The sequence below is a fragment of the Lates calcarifer genome, linkage group LG10 (assembly GCF_001640805.2).
Source record: "Lates calcarifer isolate ASB-BC8 linkage group LG10, TLL_Latcal_v3, whole genome shotgun sequence".
In the NCBI taxonomy this organism is placed as follows: domain Eukaryota; kingdom Metazoa; phylum Chordata; class Actinopteri; family Centropomidae; genus Lates; species Lates calcarifer.
Genome location: NC_066842.1, coordinates 15,734,749 through 15,755,162, shown reverse-complemented (window position 1 = coordinate 15,755,162; position 20,414 = coordinate 15,734,749). Strand labels below are relative to the sequence as shown.

The window sequence follows — 20,414 nt, the reverse complement described above, 5'->3', positions numbered from 1 at the left end:
TCTGCCCAGTAAAGGGCCGGACTGTGACAGGAATTCTAACAAGACCGCTCAGCTCTGCACAAACTGGTTCTCACTCTACACACACACACGCATACACACACAACGCTGTTGTCAATTCACAAGCCCTTTTCACAAACATGGCCGACGTACTTCAGTTTCGTCTTGGCAGAGCAAAGATCAGTTTTCACCAATGCCAGCTATGTTTAGAGGCCAAGTTTCTGTCAGCTGCAGCGCTCTGTGATCACTTATTTTGTGTAACAACTTGCTGTTGCTTCTGGCTCCGTTTGGTTTGCGTTTACTATCCATACAAAATGAGTATCTGCTTCAGCACTGTATCACAACTTTGTTTAATTTTGTTACAGTTTCTACAGACAAGACTAAGAGCTGCAGTCATGCTAGCACCTCCGTGAGGCTCTAAACTGTACCATTAGCATGCTAACATGCTCACAGTGACAATGCTAACATGCATATGATAAGCAGATATCATTTTTACCATGCTTACCATCACAGTTTAGCCTGACAGTATGCATGCTAACATTTTCACAAGCACTAAACACAAAGTACAGCTGAGGCTGATGGGAATATTATTTTTGCAGATATTTAGTCATAAACCAAAACTTGACTTGATGATGGCGGTAGATGAAAAAGTTGTTACAGTTCATCCTGAAGGGAACATGAATGTCAGTATTACATTTCATGGCGATTCATTTCACCCTAAAGCCAAAAATGTCAAACTAGCAGCGGTGCTAATGGAAAAGTCAGGGGATCATCCTCTGGGGAAAACAAATCTGTACTAAATGTCAAATGTAATAAGCCTGGGGATTATTAGTCAGTGACAACAGCTGAACTGTGTGATTGGCCCTTAAAACATATAATATGTGATCACACACTGTTTTTGCATTTTGTCTGACTAATGCAGATCTTTTCTCCCAGAGCAATAGGAAGCACATAAACCAGCCATGTTTATGAAAGTTACAAAAATATCTATTTACTGCCCTGCATCTCCTCCTCTGTCTGTCTGTCTGTCTGTCTTTCTTTTCAGTTGTCTGCAGTTTATCAACTGTGCAAAAGTTGATTTGGGCTTTCTCTTGTTTTCTGCCTGTTTCTATCTTTGGGGAAGCAGTGGTTAAAAGTTAATGCTTGAGCGATCGCTGGCTGAGGATTTTGAATCAAAGGCTTAGCAGAACGTTTATGAAGGTCTTGGATGATACATCACATCCTTTCTCAGCACCTTTGAATTGATACCTCCCAGAAAATCGATTTAGTTGCCAGGAAATGTTCTCTTTTCCAGTATAGCAACAGCTCTGCGGCCACATGGATGACAGATGGATATACAGTAGTTTAATCCAGCGTGCTGCTCCTTACTTTACTCATCATGTTATTGTTTTCCCTTAATGATCACCTTGTAGCTCCTAGTTCTGTGCTATGCTGCCTGTTTACTGATGTTTACATTTTCTGTGTTTGCAGCGCACCAAGTGACAATTTGAAGCCAATTTTTCATTTTTTGCTCACTGTAATGGACTTGTAGTTTTTGAATGATGAAATATAGATAGGAAGCAAGGATGTCAGAATCTGCAGGGAGAGAGAATAAAACAATAAATGTTGGGAGGGAACAGCAAGAAGAGGTGGTGTTGTTTTTAACTGTCCATCTGCCTGAAGGATTTCCCAGAGTCTCACAGCCTTGGGCAGGAAACTGACAAACACTCAGACACACTCTCCTGAATGCTGTTTTTGCATCTTCCCTCTTGTTATTCCCTTTCCATTGCTGCCATCTCATGCATGTCTGGTCTTTTTGCTCCATTTTCCTTTAGCATTTCATATCCTCATTCACTATTCCCTTTGCCCCCTCGCTCAGCCTCTTGGGCTCACTTTGCTCCCTTGCCGCATTTTGGGTGAATATGAGGAGATGCTTGTTTGTGTTGATGTGTGTTTGCGCAAATGTGCAACTTTTGTGTGCATTGTGTTGTATCTATATGCTGAGACTGACTCCCAGAGTTCAAAGGCTTGTCACCACAGATCTGGCTTGCTGGCAGTCTTTTTGTCAGGCAAGTCTTTTGTTACGTAACAGAAGCCCATATCTTCTCTCTCGCTCTGAGGAGGCAGGAACAGAGCGCGACAAGCTTCAAATCACGCCATGCGTTGGTTTCAGTTCTGCCTTTGATACCTACTCAATCCCAACCCTGATTTCTAAGTAATCTCCATGCCGTTGATGAAAATATGCTGCTGATGCTCATTTGTTGGCAGGGATCCTCACTGAGGCCAATGTCACTGTGTCGAAACCCCTTTTGTAGCCAACTGAGAGGGAATGAAGGAGGAAAAGAGACCAGACAGAGATGGTGAAAACAAGAAATATGAGTGATGATGGAGTTAGAAGAAGCGGTGATGTTGAGAAGAGCGATTCCCTGCTAGAACTTCTTCTTGAAAAGAGCAAGAAAGAGATAAATGGAGATGGAGCGAGGTTTGCATTTGAGGAGAGTTGAAGCACTGTCAGACAGTGATGGAGTCATGCTAAAATGTTACCTCTGAGTTACATCACTGTTATTACACTCAGTCATGTCTGGACTAGGACCATTGCTCTGTCTGTATTTTTTTCAGTATTTTACTCTTACTTTCTCGTTCTCTCGTTGTCTCTTTTGTTTCAGTCCGATAGCTCTTTTTTATTTCATATCTGTGCTCTCCACATCTAGACTTTAAATTGATAGATTAATATGGCCGTGTAAACACATGAACACAGCATTAACAATCAATTACTTGATAAATTAATTAGTCAATAAGAACTATTTTCATCTATTTTCAATCTATCAATATCTTGGGTCATTTTCAGCTGTTCTAGTTGCACAGTGGTGATCATCTTTGATCATGTGTCATTATCAGGTCAAAATTTTGGTTAATGCTGAAGTTCCCATCATCCTCAGCTGTACTTTTTATGCTAATTAGTGACTGTTAGCATACTAACACACCAAAGTAAGATTGTGAACATGATGAATATAATACCTGCTATGTTAGCATTGTTATTGTGAGCATGATGGCATGTAGTACAGTCTTACAGAGCCACTTTAAGCTAAAATGCTAAGAATTCTTCTTTATGACATGAAACTGAATGTATTTGGTGTTTGGACTCTTGGTCAGATGAAACTGGTAATTTGAATATGTCTGTCAAAATAATTTACAGAGGAATTGAATGGAAATAATAATGAATTTTATCCCTACATAGTTATTTGTTCTGTTGTATTTTTTGGAGGTTGTTTTTTGAGCTCATGGTTTGTATTTTTTAATTTATTATTTATTTTTCTGAGTCAGATGAGTTCATTGTATCTGTTCCTGGCTGCCTGTTGGTCATAGAGACTTTGTATGAGAGGGAAGATGAGTCATCTAATGCAGAGGACTCACAATTAGACTTTATGTCAAGAGAGACACCAATACAGATGCCGATAAACCAGCATCCGAACACACAAGCAACCCCTCGGTGCTTGTTCTATATACAGGCACATGATGATTTGGTGGTGTTTGATTTGGTGTCAAACACATTCAGACATGCAAACACAGTTCAGCCATCTAACACACACACACACACACTGCAAATATAGACTCATCTGAATGCCTAAAAACACACACACAAATACTCCCTCTCTCTCTGTATTTCAGCGGCAGGAAATAGAGACAAGACAGAGCCCTCAGCTCAGGCGAGAGAAAAAAAAGACTTCGACTGGTGGTTTCCATGGAAACTGTCTCCCTCTCACTTTAGGGGGAGGGCAAGTGACTAGTGGATGAGTTAGGCCGACATTTAAGGTGGCTCATGGATGGGGTGGGAGGGAATTTAAGGTGGGTTGAAGTGTGAATCCATCTGACTTTTCCATCTTGGAGATGAGAGGGGTCATTTCAGTGCAGACAGTGCAGAGCAGGCGGTTTGAGCAAATGGTAAAGCAGAGAAAAGATAATTGCAGCATCCACCCCTTTCACCTTGGGCTGCACAGTCAGCATGCTCAGCAGCCAGGACACACACACACACACAAACACACACACACACACACACACACACACACACACACACACACACACATATACATACACTCAGATAAACACATTCACACATGGATTGTTGATATCAAGATCACAAATCTGTTCATAACTAAGTTACAGCATGAGGGGATGATGCCACAGTATCAGCGTCACACAGACCAAATAACTGTAAAAATAATAGAGCAGGGTGTGTGTGTGTATGACTGTAAATCTTGAAAGACTTGGGAGAGTCAGGTAGTATTTTGGATGTTCTACTTTTGCCATCACAATACCTTGCTTGGGGAAATATAATTTTTTTTATGATGCTTTATTTTACGAGTCTGTAAAAATATTTTCCTACTAATTATAGGTACATTTATTCCATAGCTACATTGACATTAATAGCTAACATGTCCCAGAGTTAGTCAGTGAAATAAAGTCTGATTTAAATAATGAACAATCTCATCAAACAATAAGAAAACAAGACCACAAATCAGGCTCTGTGTTTGATGCAAACACTTGACAGTGTTTAATACACAGTGCTACAAACACATTTTGGTGGGTTTTGCGGTTGTGTGATTGTTACTGCTTGGTGCAAGCTAATGAGGTACTGAGCTGAAGCATCACAACTAAACTCCTCACCCCCTACCTGTCAGCACCACACACCTTTCCATACGAATCCAACACCCAGCACACCCTTACACACTCTATCCCCACTATGTCTCACTTTTTTTAATTCACACACAGCTCCTCTGCCACCAAGGTGTGTGTATGTGTGTGTGTATTTGTGTTTTAGTAATAAGCTCAGGGTCATTCCAAGTCCCTGATGACTCACTGTTAGTGTATTTGTCATCTTTTTCAATCTGTATGACACTAGTATTCTGCTGCTTCCATCAGGTTTGCTTTATTTCCCTGTGGAAAATGCCCACCTACAGACATAGTCATGAATAAGACTCGTACTCTTATTAGACAAGACATGAGGATGAATTAATATGAGGGAGGAAGATCAACCTTTCAATAACGTTCACTGATGAATGCTAATCAGAGCTGCTGTATTTCTAGTATATGTCTGAGTGGGAAGGGAACAGCTTGGGCAGATGGACTGTTACTGTTACTGTGGGTGTGGGTGTGTGTGTGTATATATATATATATATACAAATATATATATATATATATATAAAAAAAAAATATATAAAAATAAAAAAAAAAATATATATATATATATACAAATATATATATATATATATTTGTATGTTACCTAAGCCTTATCTTATCTTCTTGTTGTGTTCCTCATGCCTTAGTGAAGGCTGAGTGCTAAAGTCAAAAACCAAAACATCCTGAATTTTGCATACGCCTGCAGAGGGAGCTCATTATAGTGCACTGTATGTGGCATGTACGAGTGTTTGTGCGTGTCGGTGAGAAGTTACGAGAAGTGAATCAAGAACAGGGCATTGAGTATGGGAATTTTAGCAGAGCCTTGACCCAGTTCTTCTTTACGAATGAGAGAGGAGAAATAAATCAGCAAGGGGATGGATGAAGTAAGGAGAGAATAGAGAACCAGAGGAGGGAGAGGAGGAGACAATTGACACAACAGCCATGGAAGCCATCCAAGGCGTAAATGAGTGGGTGGGTGAAAGAGAATGAAAGAAAGAGAGGGGCAGGACTTGACGTGTCAGACGATTTAAATGTTCTTTTCCTCCTGCCCAGCTTTGCACAGACGTCTCTGTTGTGATTCGTGTCTCCGTGAAGAAGCCACCGCTGCAGATCGAAGTGTTGTCTGTCTATTAAAGGAGCACTTTGGGAGCGTCTAGCTGTGAGCCCTGAGATTCATGTTGTCTCCCCTCAGTGGTTCAATTTAGTGTCTACTTCCCCTCTTCTGCTCTCAGCATAAACTGACTTCATTCCCCTCCTCTTATTTTCCCCTTCCTCTCAGAGCTGCCCTATGGCTGGGAGAAGATAGATGACCCCATCTACGGCAGCTACTATGTAGAGTAAGTCTCCCTGTTGACTTTGTTAACTCAGCTGCTCTGTAGTAAAACAGGAAATGCATTTCCATGGTTTACAACGTCTCTTTATGAATTATAAATGACTAAACTCTCATTTCTTTTTTATATTTTTCTGCTCATTTGACTAAACTTTGACTGTGAAATGCTCATCTGCAAGGACTATCCTGAGACTGTTGCTGATAAAATCTATTCACCTGGTCAAATTATTCAATACGTTGCTTTGTAGGTGCTGTTTATTAGGTTCTTTCAAGTCAAACCAAAATGAACTATATTTAGAACTGCTAAGCCCTCTTTTACAACATTTGGCTGTAGCTGCTACTTTAAGAATAATATTTAACCCTATTTTTGTAGCACTCTCTTACATCCAGTAGAAACATGTGTCAAATGCTAGTTCAATGTTTACTTGTATTTTATCTTGGTTTGTTAGCCCACCTCCTGAGAAAAAATGCCTGGGTCTTAAGCTCACTAGATGTTAGTAAATCATTGATTTGGTGAGTCTGACTGTTGATTTTCAGTGGGATTAGAAAGACTAACAACCCTTTTCTCTTAGACTGAGTCATTTGATTCAGAGTCAACATAAGAAATCGATCAGTGGAGCTTAAAGGCTCTGTACAGGTGTCTTCAGTTTTTTTAACTTTAGCCCTCAGCTCTGGTGCCTGTATGCTGGAAACAAAATGAGTACATTAGACTCAGTGTACTGATGTAATTTTTTCCCACCCAAACAGGTACAACAAACCAAACAAACATATGACTCATAGTAGTGTCAATCAAACTCACAAGTGACCTTTAAATGCATCAATGATTTAGTATACTGAAAGGAACTGTTCTGTTCTGAATGAGCATTTGCGAGCAGATGTGCATTGTGGTACTGCTATTTTTGGTTTGAGAAAAAGCTCTTAATTATCCTTTTTCCATTGTTTTAACGATGCACTGTTTTTTCCAGTCACATCAATCGAAGGACTCAGTTTGAGAACCCGGTCCTGGAAGCCAAGAGACGCCTGGAGCAGCAGCGGCAGATGCAGAGCCAGGGACTGTCTGCACTGCCACTGCCCACTATATACAGAGGTACACATGGAGTACTACAGTATGTGCAGGACTTCAAAACATGCTGACAGACTCGCTCAGTTGCACAAATATGAAAATGCCAGGACTGCAGAATGGACAGCACATGGCCTTGGTTTTCATAACCCTTGAAAACTCATGTGTTGATTGATTGGGTTTCTTTTTTATGTTTTTATGTTGAACATTGTGCATTTTTCATTGTTTTCCCAACCCATCTCACAGAATGGGCAGTTTCATAAGTATTTGATGGGGCAGATGCACAGTGTCACAACGTACAGGGTCGAATGGAGATCGTTGGCAGTGCGGGGGACAGAGAACATACTCGCCCTGAGGCTCCCAGTGGGCTAATCCAGGCGCGCGTACAAGGACGTACTAGACCAGTTACATCACGCACTGCTTCATCTGAGTGAAAACTGCATTCCTACAATGAGTCAGCTTATCTGGGATTAAGGAGAATGTGTACTTATTGGTGTTGTTGATGTGACATTTTTGTCTGAATGACGTGACATTCAGACAAAAATGTGCAATAGGTTCATGCAGCAGCGAAAAAATAATTTAATGCAAAAATAATTTAATGAACCACAAGTTCTCCAGATATCAAGGATCTGAAAATATCATGCTTCAAAATATTCTCTCCCTGCAGAGAAGCCATTGTTTACGAGGGACCCGACCCAGCTGAAGGGCACCTTCCTGTCTACAGCCCTGCAAAAGAGCAACATGGGATTTGGCTTCACGATCATAGGAGGCGACGAGCCAGATGAATTCCTGCAAGTGAAAAGTGTAATACCAGATGGACCGGCCGCTCAGGATGGAAAGATGGACACAGGTAATTATGTTTGTGCAAAAATTTGACAACTGTTTGAAAATTAAATTGAGGTTTTAACAAACTACAAGCTGTCACTGTTGTCGCCGCTGATACTGTAATACTGTGTTTATAGAAATGCTTAAGCACAGCCTCATTATTCTGACACCTCAACATTATGGACCTTAATTTCCTGCCAAAGCAGATCAAGTGCGAAGACCTTTTGCTGGCAGAGTTTCAATTTAATTCAAGCAGGTTTTTACCTGCCTGTTGGATAATTTCTGTCAATATTTCTTGCACCTAAAAGGCCAGGAGAGCGCGGTAGAGTGTCAGTATCCAATAAATTTGGTGCTGCTGTGTAATTTTGGCATCAAAAGTTAGGCTTGTGCCTCTGCCAACTAAGAAAATTTTTAGCAGCATCTGTGCTTTAGTTAATTTTTATAGTTTTAGCTGGCAGGAGTCACCCACAAAATCACATATACACACTGTCTATGTTTGTATCTTTGATATATTGTCTTCAGTGATTTAGTGATTTGTCAAATTCAATTTAAAAACTCTCCAAATTCTCTGGAAAAAGACAAAGTTAGTAGTGTTCCATAGTAAGTGGGTTAAGAAGATACGAAGGCTTAATCTCAAATATATTGTCAAGGGTGTTTTGACAGGTATTGCAACCTGTTGTCAGTTGTAATTTATAATTGTTTGTGCTGCCTCAGCTTCAACAAATGTAGATCATGTGGTGATAGTGACTTACAAAGTTAGCCGTAATAAATCATTGGGTGATATTCTGTAGTCATGATGCTTTCTCTGTTAAAAAAAAACCAACAACTTTGGGCCTCTTTTTTCCACCTCATGGTCCACATTTTATTTTATTGAATTTTTCACAAATACAACTCGAGCACAGTTGTTGAAATTCCCCTAAGCTTTACACTAAATAAATGGTATCGATAATGTGAACAAATGGTTACTTCAAGAATGGTTGAAGCACATTTTAGAAATGAAAAACTTTGTGATAGAGGTTTCAGTACCCCCAGAAATATCAATTCATCTTAAAAGGGGACGTCATTGGCCCTCGGTGGTGTATTTGGGGTGCCCTATATTTGTGCCTGTAGCACTGTGTGTTCCAGACAAGGACTTAAGTTTCCTCTCACCATACTTCCTGTGCTCTGTCAGTGCACTATAACGTTCTGCTTTTAATTAGAATGAGAGGAACTAATTTGATCGGCCATAACTGACACCAGCCCACACAACACATACTTCATTAGGAGATGAATTTCTGCCTTTACAGTTACACTGCAGGTGCAGGATCACTACACTCGCACCAGTGGTCAGAGTATTATCAAAAAGCGGTCATACACAGGTACACCAGTGACAAATAGCATGTTTTCATTTGCAGTATCCCTGAGAAAGACATTAGATCCCTACTGTTCATTACTCTAAGTTGCTGTGGATGCAGCTAACAGACTCAAATATGGAACTAAATACCTAAAGAGTGACCCATGGGTTGATTCCCTGGGTCCTCTATGTTACAAAAAAATATGTTTAATGTTTCACAGAAACAAACTGTAGTTTAGGCCCATCCTCAAAGAGCTGACATCAGTAAAAGTCACAGTGGGCTTGTAGTCTTAGGTTCAGAGAAGAAACTACTATATGAGGCTTTATGTGTGCTCTGCTCTGAACCTGTCAGCTGGCCCCATGCCTGGCACGGTTGGTGCCTAAACTGCTCATTTAGAGCTCATCTCAGAGCTGGGAATCCTCCTTCCTACTCTCAGCTTCTCTCTGCTTTTATGTCTCTCCCTCTGCCTATCAGTTTCTCTTCTATCTGGAATCCATCTCTTTCTATTTTATCTCCATCTCTCTCTTTGTCTCTCTGGCTTACCCTTTATTATACTTTCTTATCTAACCATGTCATCTGACACTTCTCCTCTGCTTTCAGCCTCAGTTTATTTTCATCCCCTTTCTCTTTCTACCTCTCTAGTTTTTTCTTCTTCATCCCTCTATCCTGGTCTGTCAGCCTTTCTCTCTCTCTCTCTCTCTCTATGTTCTGATTTCTCTCTCCCTCCAACTTGTTCCTCTCCGCTCTGTGACATTGCCAGAGCTGCTCACACACATGCATGCGCACACACATTCGCACTCACGCATGCACACAGTCGCACAGTCACATACGGGCACTCCCCGGCTGAGATTAGCTGGCCTATTTGAGCTGTGCGGCATTGCTCTTAGGGATTGTGTATGATTGTGCGTGTGACATGCAGGGTGTGTGTTTATGTGCGTGCACATGCTTGTGGGAGTGTGTGCGTGTCTGCATGTGTGTCAGCGAGTGCCTCCAGAAGTGTGAAATAGAGGATTTGAGGCAGCTGCATTTGTCATGGGGCTGTGACTTTAAAGCTGAAATCCATAACTTTCTGCACGTTCAAAGTACAGCAGAGATGACAGAGTATCTAGTGTCGCATTTGTGAAGTTGGTTCACCTCGTTGTTATTGGTATGCAGGAAAAATGTCAACGACCAACCAGGTACAGTGAACACAAATATGAAATTTAGCAAAGTGATGACATTAGACAGCAGCAGCAGCCAACCAGGACAGGTGTGACCTGACATATACAACTTCTCTTAAACACAATATCATAAACAGTGGTACACACTTTCATTTTGTGTACCATCTGGTCACCAGAGTTTCATGAAAATGCAACATTGTAATGCATTGTGCATGAGCCAAGACTCAAAACTGTTACTGCTTGTGACTGCAACTGTGTGCATCCATTAAAATATTTGAGATTTTCATGATTAGAGTGTCTCTGTGATTGCCAGTGTGCACCAGATGGTTGTCATAGTCAGAGAGACACTGACCCTGTCTCTCTCTCACCTCTCTGTCTCACACATACACACATACACTGCCTGCAGTGGCAATGAACTGATATTATATTCCTGTGTGACACTTGAGAGGGACAGTGTCCTCCTTCTGTGTTGCTGCAGCATGTCATGATGCCGCTGAGATTTGACATTTATGGCAACAGAAGGTGACAAGTTGTATTTTTGTAGCACAGTGTGTTTACACGTGAACCAGAGCTGATCATGTAACATATAACATAGTGTGACGGAAGCTGCTGTGTCCTTGCTGTCTTCTTCCTCTTCAGGTGACGTCATCGTCTACATTAATGACATCTGTGTGCTTGGCACCACACATGCCGATGTCGTCAAGCTGTTTCAGTCTGTGCCGATCGGTCAGAGCGTGACCCTCGTGCTCTGTCGAGGATATCCTCTGCCTTTTGACCCCGAGGACCCCAGCGGTGCAGCCAGCACCTCCCTGACACCTATCGGCCTGGAGCATCGCCCCCTGGTGGTGAACGGCCGCGGCAGCTATGACCCGTACCTGGAGTACCTGTCCTTGAGCTCACAGCTGCCTCCTCAGGCTCTGGCCCAGGCCGGGGCGCCTCACCCTGGGGACACGCATCTAGACGGCTCATCCCTGCCACCCACCACACCCGGCTCAGCCTCGGCGCTCACACCTCACGACGACAACGTGTCAATGGCCTCCTCGGGGACTGCAGGGGTTGCCGGGGCAACAGCACAAGGGGCAGAGCTGCTGACAGTTACCATGGTGAAAGGGGCGGAGGGATTTGGGTTCACTATCGCCGATAGTCCCACCGGTCAGCGGAGTTAAACAGGTGATGTATCATGAATTTTCTCTACATCTCTTCATTCTCTTAGTAGACCACGAGTGGTCCAGAAATAAAAGGCCTTTTTGATATTTTAATTGTATTTTACTGTCAGTGTTTCAGGAAATGAAAGTGTTCTTTAAAGAGCGAAATCTCAGTCGTCAGCTAAACTCAGTCATTCAGGTGCGTTACAAATTAAACTCGAGGCTGAGTTAAAACAGCAGGTCAAGGTAAATTTAATTTAGTCAGTGCAAGTAAGAAGAAAGAGACTGAGATAATAAGAGCAAAGTCAACTCAGCGTGTGTTGAATTTGCTGTCTACTACCATGGTAATGAATGAAGACTGTCCTAAAGAAGCTATAGAGTAAAAAAATCCCAGACTGCATTCATGAATCCATGGAGTAAGGAAAGGATAAATTAGACAAAATGAGCTGCGCTGTGACAGATGCTATTCTTCATCCCTGTTGTATTTATAAAGTAAAACATCTGCAGTACAAAAAACTAAACATCTGTCTTAACAAGTAATTTGTTTTTAATGTTCAACATTGAAGGCTTCTTATTCTTTGTCTATGTGAGCTTCAAACAAATCTGCCTGTGGAGTAAAATAGTTAGACCTGTTCATTGTGTATTTTCTATTGTCTCTATTGAATTTTCCACAAACAATCGGCATGTTAGTATCTTGAAATGTTGGTCCTGTAAACCTTTAAACAGTAGAAAATTCCTCAGTTGATTTTGGAAACAGCTGAAATAATCTAAAATGATTTCAGGGACCAACAATAGATGACTGGATGAAGAGTTTTTGCAGAATGGACCAGAAAATTACACTTTACAGTCCCTTAATACAAAAATGAACCATGCGCAGGTTTCCCCTCTAACCCTTTTATTGATTATGGTAGACAATAGAAGTTTTGTGGTAATAAGATTGGATGGTACCACAAAATCAAATCAGAGCAGGTTAAACTGATTAACAGTGGATGTGTCATGTTGTTGTGGTGCAGGTGCTGGAGCCGGGCTCGCAGGGAGCATCGGGGTTGATAGAGGGAGACCTGATCCTGGAGGTGAACCAGCAGCCAGTGGCTGCAGCTGGACATGGACGGGTGGTGGAGATGCTTAAAGAGTGTCCTGTGGGAGCAGAGGCAACACTCCTCATACAGAGAGCAGCAGGTGAGAAGGATAGAAACTTCCTTTCTTTTCTATCTGTCTGCTTTGCAGTTAGTTTGAATACTTCTTATACAGTTTCAGACTTTCTGTTGCTCATTCATAAGGGCGACAAGGAAGCTTGTAAATGGGGCCTAATAAAACTAATGCTAAATAAATCAGATGTACAGTACAGATTGATAGTAAATGAGAATTGAGAGTTAAACTTATTGGTGAATTACGTTTTATTTTGTAATGACAGTGACATTTGTTTCAAAAAGTTTAAATTTGATTTACTTTCTCAAGTTAGTCCAAGAGTTTAATACCTGCTGATACCTCTTGATCTATTTATATCATCAGCTGTGGCAAAAATGATTACAGTACAATTAGTATCAAATCACAAGTGGCATTTTTTGCACCTTTCAAAGACCAAAAATAATTTCAGTAAAAATAAAGAAGGGTCCAGTGCAAGAGCAACTGTCCAGCTAAATATAAGCTATCTTCTGATTGAAACACACAAATATCATGTAACTGTGCATCTTCAACCCCAGCTGCAGCTCTGCAAGAAAGGAGTCAAGTAGAGTTGACAGTGAGAGCTGAGAGAGCAGAAGAGATTTTGATTATGATAATTCTGAGATCTGTTCTATTTTTGAACACTTTCAAATGATTTTATTCAAGTCTCCAGATGAGATGTAATATTGGAATATTAAATAGTTTAGAGGGTAGAAGAATTAAATTATCATGTTTCTTCTTAAAATAACAACAGTGTTTTCCTAAAAAGTGTAACAATTCAGGATTATTTCACAGACCTATAATGTTTGTAGGTTGTTTTAGAAAAAATGAAACTTTCATGTTCCCCTTGGGGGAATTCAATCAGAATTCGAACAGCCACAGGACACATTGTTAGACACAAGATAATAGAAAACATAGAAATAAAATGAAAAGTATGATGTTTAATGTATTTCATATGTTCTGACTCATGGAGAGAAAACACAGAGACATTACAGATCAGAAAAGACTGTAAGCAGATGTCATAGTAAGTGGCTGTGTGTGTCACACCATGTGTTCTCAGTGTTTTCCAAATGGGGCTTTATCACCAACATGTCATCAATGTTTTCCACTGAAACAGGCTGGAGCAACACAGGAGGGGGTGGGGATTTAACACAGGGAAGTATTTTAAGATACAGCAACTCAAACACTGTTCAAATTTAACATGTAGTGGAGAGTTGGGATGAGATGTAGAGTTAATCTCACTGTTGTACAGTGTAGTACAGCTCTGTGGGTTGAGATAGCACCAACACTGCTGCAGGGAAAGCAGCTTCATTCTCACTGGGGCCACTCATGTTCAAAATTAATGCAGTTATTTTACTGTAATGTGCTTTGGACAGAAATGGCTGTGGAGAGTGTCATCTAGCTGGCAAACAAGTCCAACTGGTTGGCATGATGCAGTTTGGCTACCTGTGCTGACTGTACTCCAAACCCTGAAATGATGACGCTTTGATTATACGAACAGCATTTTTACTGTTTCCAGTAAACAAATGGTCAATTTAGATGAGATGCTGGGTTATGAACAGTTGTTACAAAAAAGAGAATATGAACCAAAAAGCTCTAAATGATATTCACAAAGCCCTTCTGTGTAATGTTGCAGTTTTAAAATTATTGACTCGAGTTACTGATAATATCTGATTTGTTTCTGTGTGTGAGTGACTACCCACAATCCCGTTGGAGTCTGTGTGTTTGTCTTCTGGATGTTTCTCACAGTGGCACAATGCCTCCTCCTACACCCACTTGAATTTTAAGCAAATATTGAAAAGATTTTTGATAGATTTCATTGTTGGTTCTCTGTGTATTTAGACAGAATTCATTACCAGTGTTGTTCCACAGTACCTGTCACATGTTAAATCCCTTTAAGAGGCTCTGCATTATTCTGAGCTGCTCCACACCACTTTTAATTTTCTGCACACGTTCAGCATTTTACCTTTCCTCTTGCAGTGAAAGAAGAGAGACGACCACATGCCCTCGGTCTGAGAAAAGAGTTATAAAGTAGCCGAAGACAGGAATGAGAGAATATTTTATAGTGGCGAAGTTTGAAGTGCAGAGTTCTTGTAATAGTGCCAGAACGACATGGAGTGTGGCCATTTTCCCTCTCCACCTATTTTCTGCAAGATTGGCCACCTGTGAGGAAATTAAATTGCACAGTGAAAGCTTTATTTGTTTGACATGTGCTCTTGCACTCATTCTCTAAAAAGTGTTCTGGTTACAGGGTCAAAATCTGGCTCAATAATTACCTGGGGCTGCCTGTACTACTGAGCCCATAGCTGTGGCTGACAAAAACACACACTCAACCCCGCTTGGCACCGCCTGGATCAAAGTCCAGAGAGCCAAAACACTGCCTGTCTTTTGGCCATTTAAAGAGACAAAGTTCACAAGTCCACTGTTTGCTTTTGATGTGGCAGCCAGCAGCTTTGCAGTTTTCATGCTGATTCTGTCGTTCAGTTTGTAGTTTTTCTGGAGATAAATTGCCAGGAGTGAAGAGTTCATTTGCATTGTTTCTGAGACGATAACAGAACAATAAAGACGAATTCTAGATATGCTCCCATTTGCATCGCTTCTTTTTCAAGGGTTGTATTTAATTAGGGAAGAGGGCAATCAGTCTTATATGCATCTCAGGTTTAATTAATTGAAGTGTGACAGGAATTATTATCACAAACCTGAAAAGCAATCAAAGACATTAGCTCGTAGTGATTCTGATACATCAGACTATCTGATGCAAGTGCTGCTGGGTGGTTTGCTGATTTTATGCCAGTCTTGTTGTCTAAAGCCAACACAACATTATTGACAACAATTGGAGATGCATTGGTCCAAGTGAATTGATTATGTTCTGTATGATGATGTTATTCAGTGAATTATACTTGATTGTGTTAAAGCTAATGAATTCTACAGAGTCTGTGATGAGCTCAAATGACTCAAGTGTTTGCAGCAGAAATAGAAAAAAGTGTGTCTGTGTGTGTGTATGTCTCATAGCACGTCAGCATGCATGCATGGATGTGTATGTGCGCAGCTGAGATCAAATGTTGTGGCGCTGAGGAGCAGAGCATCTTATGACCATGCAGAGCCAGCATCTGCCACCTGGTGGTTAACCTTTGCAAAGACACACACTCATATTTCCTGGTCTGTTAACGCCATTTAAAAAGGATGCTGAAATTCAATACACAAATAAGACTGACCTCCACACATTAATGCATCATCACATGTGCATACACAGATCTGTATTCAAGTCTACACACACACACACACACAGACAGCTTGCGATGGAGATCCCTCTGAATGTGACAAATGACCTCCCTCCCCCCAAAGATGCCATCTCCTTCAAACTCACCAGTTTCTACCAAACAACTCAAGACAACTGCCCCACAGGGACTATCAGCCTGACACACCAGGATCCTCTCTGGCTCTCTGTATGTCTCTCTCCTCTCTGAAGGGTGAAAAAAAGGACAAGGTCCTTTACAGTGACTCAGATGTGCAAAATGTCAGGAATGTTTAAGCATGTTTGTGTTCACAGACATAGGATTTCTGTGCCCTGCAAAGAAATCCAGCATCCGGCGGAATTCAGCTTGTACACATGATTTCGCATGTGTGGCTGAGTGTATCAGTGCTTTGTGTACAGACAGGGTGTTAGACTTTTGCTGGATGTGTGACTCTGTGTGTGTGTGTGTGTGTGTGTGTGTGTGTGTGTGTGTTCATCTCTGTGTCTGACTGCTCCGCTGTAGTGTGGGCACTCTGCCAGAGTTCCACTGAGCTCTGGTCGTGTTCACAGTTCCGTCCCGACATCCCAGTTTGAAGCGGAGCCAACCACAGACTAGAGACATTTTGCGGCACCAATGAGGATGCAGATCATGGCTGTGAAGAAAAGGGTGTCAGGCCAATCAGGCTGATCTGAAGGCCATCCAGAACTCAGCAGGCTAGTCTGTGAGGCCGACCTGCCAGACTGCCTGACCACTGACTCGTGAGAGCAGCCACGTGAAGCCTCTCCACCAGTCATTCATCTGTAATTCATCAGCATGCATACACCACACATCCGGCACATATCCCAATGAACTGCATTAGCATTTAAATTAAGCTTAAATGCATCTGTGAGGATGACGCTCCTTTTTAATATGAGTGGACAGTTGCCTCGTAGCTCATACTCATTTCTGTCAGTGGGTCATTAAGAAAAGTTTCATGAGAATGAGTTATTAGAATTCCTTAAAGGCGTCCCTTAAGGCCTGTATTCCCTGCAGAATATGGTTATTAGTCCCAGCCTCCCACGGAGCCCTCCCTCTGCTGCTGCCACTGTGCTGAATCATTTCAGCACCACAGACAGCTCTCTGTTCATGTTTATGGCATTCATGGACAGGAGGTTTTCATTTCTCCGTGTTCCTCACCACCTTGCGTCCTCCTCCATGCTCACAGTCACAGCAGGGATGGAGGACATTCAGCTATAAATGGAAAAGATTTCCAGGTAGCAAAAATGCTTTAATTGAGTAAAAGGAGGAGGGCTAAGGGTGAAAAATGTGGAAAAATAAAAGATGGAAGTATAATGAATGGCAGAAATGAATTTCAGTTTTCATTTTGTCTTCACATGAACTGGCAGTGATCTATTATATTTCATTTTCCTCAAATCTCCCCCTCGCTCACTGATGTAGAAAGTTCTGCGATACGGCTCCGTTGCTAAGTGCCCTGGCCTCCATCTCACACATCTAAAAAGCAGGTGGATGTAGTTGGAGAGTAATTCCATAAATATATTCCATCTAGTGCTCTCTGACATTTTTCAGGAAATCTCATAAACTGAATAAATATGAGATATATCAGAATTCTCTAAAGAATATTTTACAAGCGCTCACATCTGTTAAAGGATTCATCGGCGATGCTGCAGGAGCCTTGATAAGTGTGTTTATGTGCCTCTATCCCCATGTATAAAGATTCATACTGAATGTTTACATGAGGCAGCCATTGCATGTTTTTCCTCTCATGTTTAACTGTATGTATTTGGGTCTCTGCAGCATAAATGTAGTGTAGGTCTTTGATTCAGTGGAGTCACAGGGGAGCTGTGTTGATGAGATTGTTGTTGGGATGTAGAGTGCTCCCTGCTTCCTACATGCAGATAAAATATGACTTACAGAGAAAATTGTGTGTGTGTGTGTGTGTGTGTGTGTGTGTGTGTGTGTGTGTGTGTTTGTGTGTGTGGGGGGGAGGGGGTCTGTGTTTTTGCCTGCAGCTAATGATGTAATTATGTTGAAAACAAACGCAACAACCAAACCCATTTAGAAAGAGTTAGACAAACAAAGTCAAAACAGAGGAATATAAAATCAGCAAACTGAGATTTTTTTTCTTTTGCTTCCTGTATCTCATTTGTACAAACCTTTGCACATACTGTAGGTTCTATTATGCTATGCATTGTTTGTATAGGTGTGATTGTCTGTGTTTTGTTGTTTGATAAAGATCTGACAGATTGTCCGAGCTGCTGCTCTCTGTCAACTGTGTTTTCTCTCTTTCCTCCTCAGGCCACATCTCTCCGTGGAAGGCCTCCAAACAGGTACAATGATTGAACCAATTGTCTTTCTGCTTGTGTGTGTGTGTGTGTGTGTGTGTGTGTGTGTGTGTTTGTGTGTGGGTTTGTTCGACAGAAAGAGAGGCAGAGAGAAAATGTGCGTCTGTGAACCAGATTTGTTTGTTAAAGCACAGAGGTAAGATAGCAGCGTATAGGATCAGTGTTTGTCACTGAGGCTTCTGTTGCCTCAGAGGTGTTTGGCTTTTGCTTTAATGTGAAATGAACCAGCCTGTCCTGACCTGCTTATTGGTTTGATCACATCAGATCTCACAGCTCCCCAGCTGGTGAAAAGTTCTTTGGATTTATAGTTAAACTGCACCTGTTACTGCTTGTACAATAAACACTCATTCATGATATTAGTCAGATCATTCAGACGTGATGAATCTCATCTCATTTAAGATTAAACTATGAATACTGATTTGAATTCATCATCACATCTGAATAGCTGTTTTTCAGAGTTTCTCAGTCACAGCATTTAACTAAATATAACTCACACACTTGTCCTGATAATACATGTTTTATCACCCGCCACCATCACATCCACAGCTGATTTGTACTGTACGAAGAGCTTCTCTCTCATTAAATCCCTCCAGCCATCTGAAGGCAGCAGGACACGTACGCTGATAAATCTGCAGCCTCTGATTTGTGGAGTGCAGCATCAGAGCGCAGTGCCATTACACACAGCTGTCCACTGTGTTTACCTTTATTAAATCACATGCAAATGACACCAGGCTGCTAACAAGTAACCCCATACAATGCTACATACAATGTTCATTAGAACTCGTGTTCTGTTGTTTAAGTGGGAGATGTCAGATTACAGCAACATTGCCTCCTTCCCAATTTCTTTTTAGCAAATGAAATGCATTACAGTGCAGATGCCATTTTGTCACATTTTAGGGTCTGATTCCATCATTTATGATGTGAGATAGAGTAGAAATAAAACTGAAATTGTGTCAGATTGATGTGGTCTTATAAATGGCCTCATCAGCAATTTTATTATTTATTTTTATCAAGTTAGATTTTTTTTTTTAAATCCACACCATCTGCCTCTGGCTGCAGATTCAAGCTGCTGTGTGCTCAGGTCATGCCGCTCTGCAGCATCCAGACAACAATATAACTTCCTGGAGAAGCCTTTTTCCATTTGGCACAGCTCTTTCCGAGTGAGGAGACCAGTGATGTGACTTGCTAATTGAATATGAATATGAATTTTTTAGTCACCATACTCTCCGATTTATGCATCACCTCAGTCAGCCCTTTTGCACTTTGCACTGCTGCTACTGCTACTGCATGAACCAAAATAGCAGGTGCACCCACACAGTCCATGCGCCTAAGACCAACTGTTTTGTGCTTGTCGTTGCACAGTTAAAACAGGGCCCCATATCTGCAATTAAGCATCTGTTGTTGGTGATCTCCTTGTAGTTGACTGACCAGTGGGACCCGCATGGCAGCCCCCAGGCAAACTTGTCCGGCCCAGTCTTGCCGCCTGGCACACCCTTCCCAAACCAGCCACAGCACCGCACTTCTGTGCCTGACTCAACTGAGGGCTTCGACCTTAACAAGCCCGACCCTTACGACCTTTATGAGAAGTCGAGGGCTATCTACGAAAGTCGACGTGAGTACAGAATCTTTAATTTGCGGTAGATGGAGCATTATGTTGTCTTAAACACATAAACACGTAATATGGTAATTTAAAGCAAAACAAAGAGTCAGTCTTTATTGTCTGCATCTCTGTGTGTGTCAGGTCCAGAGTACGAAGAGGTGGAGGTGCACCTGCTGAGGGAAAAGACCGGGTTCGGCTTTCGCATCCTAGGGGGAGACGAGGCCGTGCAGGCTGTGAGTCCGGACGCCCGTGACAAGGCTCGTATGGGACGGGCTGGACCACACACATTTTTAACCTCATACACGCCAACCTTGTCTGACCTGCACCTAACCTCATCTCACATTCCAATTACAGTTCATACAGCTGATCAACACACCATCCACACACACGTACACACAAGCACACTTTGACCTCCTCACACTGTCCTGACCCTCTAACTGCTCAGTACCTCCCATACTGAAGTAACGCCTTGCTAACTTGTGCAAGTGTACAACAGCATGACAACTGTGATACTGAGAAAATGCTACAATGACCCAAAACTAGTTTACAAGCCAGATAAAGCAAT

At 41.7% G+C, this 20,414-nt stretch overlaps 1 protein-coding gene across 1 annotated transcript in view; it reads left to right on the top strand.

Moving 5' to 3' along the window:
- Positions 1 to 20,414, top strand: part of LOC108875215 (membrane-associated guanylate kinase, WW and PDZ domain-containing protein 2) — a 72,598-nt gene that overhangs the window by 43,014 nt on the left and 9,170 nt on the right. The window contains 9 exon segments of the mRNA XM_051073444.1: positions 5,933 to 5,990; positions 6,949 to 7,070; positions 7,711 to 7,893; positions 11,002 to 11,532; positions 11,587 to 11,588; positions 12,521 to 12,686; positions 18,203 to 18,234; positions 19,669 to 19,861; positions 19,991 to 20,106. Of these exon segments, the coding sequence (XP_050929401.1) occupies positions 5,933 to 5,990; positions 6,949 to 7,070; positions 7,711 to 7,893; positions 11,002 to 11,532; positions 11,587 to 11,588; positions 12,521 to 12,686; positions 18,203 to 18,234; positions 19,669 to 19,861; positions 19,991 to 20,106 (1,403 nt within the window).